This window comes from Culex quinquefasciatus, chromosome 1 (genome assembly GCF_015732765.1).
Source record: "Culex quinquefasciatus strain JHB chromosome 1, VPISU_Cqui_1.0_pri_paternal, whole genome shotgun sequence".
Classification (NCBI taxonomy): domain Eukaryota; kingdom Metazoa; phylum Arthropoda; class Insecta; order Diptera; family Culicidae; genus Culex; species Culex quinquefasciatus.
In genome coordinates, this window is record NC_051861.1 from 1145522 (window position 1) to 1155450 (window position 9929).

Genomic DNA, 9929 nt, shown 5'->3' on the forward strand with positions numbered 1-9929 from the left:
CAAAGTTGTAGGTATGGATGAGGACTACATTGAAAAAAAAGATGCACAGATATTTATTTTGGTAATTTTTATTTCAAGAAGCAAAATATGAAGAATTTTCTCAGCTTTTCCAGAATATTTTTTTCAAAAGTGGGCAAACATGGGCACTAATTAAAAAAAATGAATAACTGCGACTATTTTCTAAAAAGTTACCCAAAAATTGCTATAGGTAACTAACTGCACTTTATCAAATTTTCATTTAAGTACTTTTTGATTGCAAATTCAATTTACATCGAAAAATTAAGTTGAAAATTTTTTGCGATGAATATTTCGATTTTTTGAAAAAAAAAATCAGTATTGATTCAAAAATTCATTACTCGGTCAATTATTAACTTCGTGAGGAATTGCTCCGAAACAATAATCACGCTGTTTTGCTCCTGACAAAAGATTCAGCGTTCTTAAATCTGCTTTTAAGTACAAAACTCGCGTTATAGACCTGTTTGGAACACTCTGCAGCTAAGGTATAGCTTATAAGGCGGTTTTCCCGCTGTCGAAAATAGTTAGCACTGAAACAGATTTTCTGAAAAGTGATTTTTTTTCATTCCATTCCACGATTTTCGATTCAGTTGGAGATGGAACAGAAAAAATCGGTGAAATTTGCCCGGAAAATGATCAAATTTTCACTTTTCTGAAAATCTCCATATAAATCCGGGTATCTTGCTAATTTTTGGCAGCAGAAAATTCCGCTTTACCCTATCTAATCTACATACCTGGAACACTCTGTATCTTTTGACAGCAGCGTTTGTGTCGTTGAAAACAAGAAACAGTTCCAATCAAAATACAAAAAAAAAAAAAACTAAATAAAATTGATTTGATCTTTTAAAAATTTTCTATGCAACGACGAGCTTTTTCTCAGTAATGTTATTTACAGAGTAAAGTTTAACAATACATTTTCCATTTTCCAGGAATCGAATGCCTGAGTGCAAGAGATCATTGCAAAGATTCGGGACATATTGTCCACGTTCCAGCAGCAGTACCGGAACGTGGCGATATCTCCTGCGAACAGCCCGACGTGCATCCCTGGAATCAACGATCCCAACTTCGAACACTTTTTCGAACATTTGAGTGAGTCGTACGCCTAAGTCATTATCCCAGTTCCAGTTCCTTCCGGTTGATTTACCACCATTACCACCACCACGACCGGTTCATCAGTTTGCCATCACGCGCAACTCCACGTCTCTTCCCGGCATCGTTAGAAAGAGGGACGTGTGAGGAGTTTCACACAACACAATCAATGGGTTAGCCGAACTTGTAGTAGTCAGACAGTTGGCTTCGTTTCTCTAATTATAATCGGTGCAAAAGTGCAGGGTTCTTGTCTTGTATTATATAAAGTGATCTCATTTTACAATTTCCTATTTATTTCAACAATTAAGAACGACCTACCAGTGAAACGTGTGCGGAGAAAACAATGAAAGGAAGCGTCTTTGCAGTGATCTAAAAAAATGAATGCAAAATTTAAGAAAATAAAAACAAACATACTGAAATTCTAGCTGAGATTCGTAGATAAGATAGAATATGTATCGTACTTCCACGTAGAAGGAAAACAATGTGTATAGTACCCAAGCAGCATTATGTTGAGCGCTGAAAGAAAACGAGATAAATGGGTGAAAAACAAAACAGCAAGAAGTTACAACAATACAAAACTGAAGAAAATACTCGTATGATTGTGTTTTGTGACATATTCGTAAGCAACAAAGAAAAATTAAGCAAGTAAGAGAGCAAAAAAGAAAACTAAACAAAACATGCTAAAACATTTAATCTGGCTTGAACGTAATGTAAATTATCAAACTGCAACGCTCATCACGCGCGCTCCTTTTGTCCCACGTATTTCTAGTGCAAATTTTCGAACTTTTAATTTTTAATACTCCCTTTTCGAGGCGACCGCGTCTGCTAGTCGAAACGGCTCAAACTGGAACACAACATACACACATACACGCATGGATTGCACCCTAAACACACACATCTACGCGATGAAATGCACTGATCCCACACAGTTGAGTGAATCTTTCTCGATGAGAGAGCACTTCGGGCTGAGACAGGTCGGCAAAAAACACACAAAACACTCACCTTTGTATCATAAGTTATTCGAAGTAAAACAACAGTAAATCAAATTAACACTCTAGTCATTCATTTAAACAAATTTAAGGCAGGCGAAACAAATAAATAGTAATTATTACAACAAAGTATATATATATTATGGAAATGCAGTTATTTAGGTTAAGTTGAACAAACACAGTGTATAGAAAATAAACTCATATACCTTATATATATATTATGATTAAAGCTTTAAAACAACAAAAAATGAAACATTTTATATATATCGAAGATCGACGGCATACATTGCAAAAATTGGCACCGATTTTTTTGAGAGTTCGTTAATGTATTGGAAATCTATTATCCCGCTTGAAATTATATTAAGCATGGCGACACAACATTGAGGAAGAAAAAAAAAGGAAAACGATCCATATCAAGCACAGATTGATGCGATATTTTCGATTGTGTACATAGCGTATTCAGGAATATAAAAAAACACGAGGCAAAATTATTTTTCAAAGTTTTATCTTTGTTGAATTTACTGTTTTGCGCTTGCGACAAATTTTGGTCATGATTTAGCGATTGCATCTGGAAGAAATCGTCTGCCATATATGAGAAATACACGCAATCACCCACTCACACTTACAGAAAAGGAAAGCAAAACAACACAACAAAAATCTGTCTATATACGGAAAATGATACCAAAAATTAGCTTGTTAAGGAAACGTTAGGCTTAGAGAAGAAAGAAGAAAAAACAGCAACACAGGATTTCGTTAACGCAAAACAGAGCAGAGGAGCAGTTGGTTAGAACTGCAAATTGGTGTTCATTGTGTGAGATTAAGAAACAAAAAAAAAGTATGAGAAAAACACATGTACCTATACTCACCACAAGGTATCGTTTGATTCGTTTGATTTCAGCTTGATTTCCAGACAACTGTTAATGTCGAACTTCGGTAACAATCTCAACACATTCCCATTCGTTCGCCAATAGTTTGTTCCAGCCAAGTTCGTCATTAACACCGGGACAATTTCTCAACACATGAACAGCAGCAGACACACACACACACAGATACACGCTTGAAGTTTCGTCATTCTAAACAGAAGAAAAAAATACTCTAACGATAGTGCGTCTACGATAGATTTGGAACCATACGTAAAAGCAACTACGCTGAGACAAATCATTAAAGCCACCCCCTATAATGAGCGAAAAAATAATAAATCTATTACAAAACACTACTAAAATACACTCTATCCTACACTCGATAGTGCTATTTTTGCCTGTGCTCGCCCCCCTTTTCCCATCTGTTGATTATTTTCTTTAACAATTTCTCGTAAAAAAAACATGCAAGAGTGGAGTGGAAATCTGGAGAGTGATGAGTTTGTTATCAATCCTTTTTATAATTTATGAATATTCCGAGTTTGGAATAACATAGTCAGGGTTGTTAATCGATAAAGTTATCATCGATAATATTAACGCCTGACGATAACGATAATTGTTGTCGAGATCGTCGTTATTTTGATAATTCTGTCAGGGATAATGTTATCGACGATTACGAACAATAACTCATTTTTAAAATCTTCCTAAAATAACTTAATCCAATCATATCATGTTAAATATTCAATGCTTTACTTAAGAATGTGTTTTTGGTAATGTAGTAAGTTTCTAAGCATAAAAAAATACAATGCACCGTATATTTTGAAAATGCTCGAATTTTCATAAATGAGTATGAGTTTGTTTTTTCACCAAGTACCGTATTTTTTTCAAAAAAACTCATATTTTCATAATTTGCAAATAACCATCCACTGAACCTTACTTTTGTATGCATTTTCATTTAATTAAAATGTTTTTTTTTGGAAAATAATATGTTTTTTTTTTCAAAATTTCACTCTTATCTTACCTAGCGTCCGGAAATTTATAGCGGGTGTAGGAACGCTCACATAGACGCCCTTGCTCCCATCACTTCACTAAGGGTATGGAGTGACGAGAAATTAATAATCATTCCTCCCTCTCTCCTGTCGAACCTTTATTAAAGAAGCAGGCAATCCACAACTCACAGCGAACGACCAAGGGAATACCCTGCCGCATAATCAGTATTTATTGAAACACTTCCCGACGACACCAAATATTCTTTTAATTTGTTCAATTTTTCAAAAGAAGGATTCCGAAATTCTAAAAAATGACGGAGCGCAGCGAAAAATTTTACCCACATGCACCGGTTGCTATGATCGATTTCGCAGTAAACCAACATTCACTTATCACTCAAAAAATGGGCGCCAAAACACAATTGATCCTGAAAGGCAGCCGCATCGATTCGCCGCCCGCAATCGATTCAAATTTTATAAAATACCGTATTTTTTTCGAAAATATTCATTTAGATTGCATTTAGAACTTGCAAAATAGGATTCCAACCAACGGTTTTGATTCCCGGTTCAAGTATCAGAAATCACTCACTCATCACCGAACGAATCTTTGAGCGCGCAACCATTCGCGAGCGAACACGACTCGTTAGCTGCCAGCGTCTTGGTCATCCACAAACGAATAGGCGCTGCCACAATTTGCCGTAAATTTTTTTCTGAGCCATTCGCTGTACTACCTGATCGGCGATTGGAGTGAGAGCAAATAGAGAGTATTCAGTCTGATACCGATATTGCGAATCATGAAAAATTGTGTGCACATTTTTATAAAAAATAGAGTATTTTGTGAAAAATTGATGTTGCAAATGATGATATTTTAATAATTTTCTAAAAAAAATATGTTAAGTTGATAAATTTTGTGAGTAATTATACTTTGAGACTTACAATAATATCAAAACAATATATTGTTGGCGAGAGCTCAGAGAAATTCACAGGATTTGGTTGGATTTAATCAATTTAAGAAATATATTAAAAAATGAGTTATTGTCCATTATCGTCGAAAAGATAATTGCCGATAGAATGATTGAAATAATCTCGTTAATTTTATCGTTAACAACCTTGGAATATACACTTGATGGCATTCCATTTCGTTACATTATTTGTTTCAGAGTTTCCTTCTATTTTTTGTTGAGCAGTACAGAATCGTTTCCGCCTGAATCATTGCTCCAGGTTGACACTGTTTGTCGAACATTCTTCCAATATTGAAACAACAAAACAACACACAACTAAAACGACCAGCTAAATGTATATTGTTTATGAATGAGCTTGATTATACACGTATTCTGCAAATACCAAGACAAAAAAAGATAACAAATAAACAACAAAAAAAAAAGCATCAGTATATAGACAAATTTAATGCAAATGAACAACACAAATAAAAAAAACGCAAATATTTTGTATCTGATATAACGTTGCGAGAATATGATTTCTAGAACTATTTATACAACCAGAAAACAGAAGCATGGCCAGATCGGTAAGAGAGAAGGAGAAATGTAAGTATTAAACAAAAACACACATACGTCTAAATAAAGCGAAACGCATGAATGTCTTAACCACAAGCAGCTAAAATGTGTGTGTTGAATACCTTTTGATAGTTAGCAAGTTGTAGGTGGCGAAAACAATTGGAACACATGTCAACTGGAAACAATTGGTTAGCTTGAGTGACAAATGTGTAGCAAAGGGGCGACTTCTCAGAAAGAAAGAAAGAAAGAAACAAAAAACGTTATATTATACAGTACATAAATAGCTATTTAAAGTGCGAAAACAGAAACCTGCTTGAGATAAAAACAAACAAACGTGAAAGCAAATCAATACAATTACTAAACACATATATTGCTGTTGTAAGCTCCCACAAAGTAAGTAAAATCGTAACTCTATACACATGCGCATATATACATTCAAAATCACAGTACTATCAAGAAGGATGAAAAATGAACGTTTGACGGAGGCAAAAAAAAAAACAAATCATCAGAATTACTCTTTCCCTAAATTAAACGACTTCGAATGCTTACACCTCGACTTTTTACGCTTAGTAATTGATGTACTTATTTCCTTCCTTCAATTATGAACTACGCACACGTACGAAAAAAAAATCTTTCCCAGTTCAGTTTGTGTTCATATTGGTGAGAGTTGAATTACACAATCTCCCAGAAACAATTATTTGATTTCAAGCTGCCATAACGTATCATACTAGAACGAGAGGCCGTTGTAATAGAACATGCTTAGGAAACGTATTAAGAAATATCAACTGAAACAAAGCGCAATACGACATGGTAAATGTATCCCTTTAAACGAAAACACTCTTCTAAACTAAAGTCTCACACCGTTGCGTGAGCACAGGCCATAGTAACTTGTTTTTGTTAACTAATTGTAATGGTTTTTAATTTGTATACACACAAACCAGTTTGTTGGGACTTCTTTTTCCACACTTCCATCTCGTTACACAAACAAAAAGTCCCCGCATCTTCCACACAACTTTTCACACCTCCAGAAATCAGTTAAATTTGTTAAAACCTCTTTTTTATGTTTCCGTTTGCGCGGTCCTGTGAGAGAATTTAAATAGATACAGTTACCACCGATTGGAGCAGAAAGCATTGCGTAACTTGTTAGAGCGAATTACACATACAAAACACTGCAATAGTCGTGCACTGTATAGGCTAATTGAAACGAGTCCTCAGAAGGAAGAAGAAGAAAGTGGAGAGAACACACTAGCTTTGCAGTGACAACAACAAACAAAACAAAACAAATTAAGAATACACGTTGTTTCCTGTGTGTGAGAGATGGAAACGATACACGACAGCGCAGCAGAAGATAGTACCGCGCGTGCATAAAGCGACTTTATTATTATTTAAATAAATTATTTGAATGATTACAAAATATGAACAAATAAACGAGAAATTATTTGTAACTGTAAAAATAAACAAAAAGTGCTTATATCAGCTGGTTTGCGCGTATGGCGGAAATGGAAAGCAAAGAAATGCCCTCTATGACATTTTTATTTTGTCGTAATCTGTCCAACGTTATTCAACCCCTGAACGAATTGCATGCACACGATTCATTAGTGTGTGATCGTGGCAAATATTAAACATTCGCTAATTGGCCGTTGTTACGGCAGATATTTGCACCTCTTCCACTAGTACAAGCTCGAAAAGATTGCCGTTATGCAAGCGAGCAAAAAGAAAAAAATAATAAAACAATGCAGAATAAATCAATATTGATTCACAACACACAATAAATCAATATCTATAAATAACAGCGTGACGTAAATACTACGCACCGCGAAAAAAAACGAAGTAGCCTCCTCGCTTCGGAAACCCACGCCGGCTAGTGGTTGACCGGTGTCCAGTGACATTGGCCCTATTTTGCCGGCGCGCGACGTCAACCGACGATGGACGACGACGCACTCAAAGTTACTCATGCAGCATAAATAAAAATCATGTCGCGCACACACTTTTTGCTGTGGTGCGGTTGCCGATGAGATCCGAGCTAGCCTGCGTGTTTTGGATTGAGCTGTCGTTATAGGACGATGTGGAGTAAGCGACACTGAGAAGACATTTTGTCTTGCTCAGTGAAATTAGAGTTGATCCTGGTGGATTAAATTAGTTTTTTTCTGTTGATTTTCGTCACGTTTTGTAAGAACGGGGTGGCAGTGCGTGGCCGAATGGTTACGCTGTCCGCTTTGTAAGCGGATGATTCTGGGTTCGATTCCCATCTGCTGCAACCTTCCATCGGATGAGGAAGTAAAATGTCGGTCCCGGCCTTGGTTGTTAGGCCGTTAAGTCATTTCAGGTGTAGGAGTCGTCTCCATGCCATAAGTACAAACAACACACCAAACCAAGCCTACTCCGGTGGAATCGCTGGCGGCGGTTGGACTCGCAATCCAAAGGTCGTCAGTTCAAACACTGGGGTGGAAGGTTCCTTGGAGTAAAAAGAGGTTTGGGTGTTCTCCCCATTCAAGCCTTCGGACTCCTAGGTTCGAGCAGAAACTTGCAATAGAGACCACAAAAGACCCGGGGGTCGTTAATGTGGATGGTTTTTGGGTTCCAACAATCCAATTTGACACGTAAAATCGGTGAATCTTGATTTTTGCCTTGATTTTACGACTCAGGAACTGAAACTTTGTTCTGCTGATCAAAAATGAGCAAGGTTTTTGCTTATTATCTTAAATTTTTTAAGTTGTATTTTTTAAAACAGGGGTGACCAAAGGATGGCCCGCGGGCTAAACGTGGCCCGCGAGGTGATATTTTGTGGCCCGCGGACTCATTTTGAAAGACCATGTAACATGGCCCTTTGACCCGTCTGTAAAGTGATTTTTTTGAATTTAGTTTGGTTTAAAAGCTTTTTTGAGAAATTTTTATTCATGAAAGTTCAAATGTGATTGAAAATTGTAAATTCCTCAAAAATTTCATCAAACATTTTTGGAAACAAGTTATAAAACGTTCAAATTTGACTAAAGAAGAAAACTGATAAAAGAGCTAAAAAGTAGGTATTTCATATTAATTTTAAAGCAATACCGCCCCATTCTTTTATGCACTGGGCCTAAAACTTGTTTGTTAAAATTTTATAAAATTGGAGGATTGATTGCTAAAATTTTTTTTGGCAAAGATAAGAGTTGCACTTTGTTTAGAGAAAAAAAAAACTATGCAATAATTTGTTTTCAATAATATGTAAGGCCGTTGCAAATATTTTTTGAAGTTTATGTCCCTCGGCTCTGACCAAAGTCGAGAGGAGGGGGAATTGAAATGACAAAGGAGTTCAAACATGCTAAATATAAATATAAACACGGGAAAATGCATTTTAACTGGTTTTCAGTTCATTAAACTTTAATTTTCATTAAAATTTTAAAGTTTTTCGAAAAAATATTGTTTTGCCCCCAGATTATTCAGGCTAACTTTGAAGGAAGGGCGACATAAACTTTGGAAAATATTTGCAACGGCCTAATTAGGCCGTTGCAAATCTTTTTGTAATTTTTCTTTGTAAGAAAATAAAAATATCCTCAATATTTTGATATTTTGAAAACTAATGGTTGAAATACTAATGATTGGGTAGGTATTAAATGCATTATAAAACACTTTTTTTCATTAAAATTTTAATTCCATGGCCTGTTATTTAAATTTATATATTTTTGTATTTTTTTGTCCTCCTCGACTTTGGCCAGAGTTGAGGCATATAAACTTCAAAAATTATTTTCGTTTAATTTTGCTTGTTTAATGGAAATACAAGAGTATTCAATTCATCACCTTATTTCCATTTTATTTATTTTAATGAAATTTGGATTGACAAGATAGTGGTAATTAACATCTTACAAAAATATTGTCAGCGGCCAAACCTGATTTTAATGTTTGGTGAGGCAATGAAAAGTTTATGGATCATATTTTTCAGATTTTATTTGGTTTTGTTGATTCTTTTAAATTTAAACTAATTGGTTAGGAACTTTTCTAAACAAAACTGTTGAAAATTGCAATTTGTCGTTCTCTGATATTTAAATGTCAAACATGTAAAACAAATCATGAAATTTAAAAAAGGATGATAAATTTATTTTTGAGTTTTACGCAATTAAGATTTATTTAAATAAAAAATCCTGATTTGGGCCGGAAGCTCATGTGAGCTTCAAATTTGACCCGCTATTAAAAAACTTTGGGCACCCCTGTTTTAAAAGTTGTTTGTGATTTTTTATGACCAAAGAAGACGAGGCTTTTCAAATTTTCAAAAATCTGTATCTTGAAAACGGAATCAGTTGCACTCTAAATTAATTTACCCATTTTTTTCATTTCGAATTTTCACACAAAAAATGTAATTTGGCAAATATTACTTTATGCAACAAGTTACAAAAAGAAGATTTTTTCACCACGAGTCGTACATTTAGTCAATCCACCGTTTAAATCCAAACAATGTTGAAAAGTTTTACTTTCCAAAAAAAAGTGGAGAAAAGTTCAACTTTT

The 9929-nt window shown here is 35.0% G+C and overlaps 1 protein-coding gene across 2 annotated transcripts in view; it reads left to right on the forward strand.

Moving 5' to 3' along the window:
- Positions 1 to 6923, forward strand: part of LOC6032039 (transmembrane protein 132C) — a 134164-nt gene extending 127241 nt beyond the window's left edge. For both annotated transcript variants that reach the window (XM_038249512.1, XM_038249513.1), the window contains one exon: positions 945 to 6923. In XM_038249512.1, coding sequence (XP_038105440.1) covers positions 945 to 959 — 15 coding nt within the window. In that variant the 3' untranslated portion in view covers positions 960 to 6923. The remainder of the gene's footprint in view (positions 1 to 944) is intronic.
- Positions 6924 to 9929: the final 3006 nt, after the last annotated feature.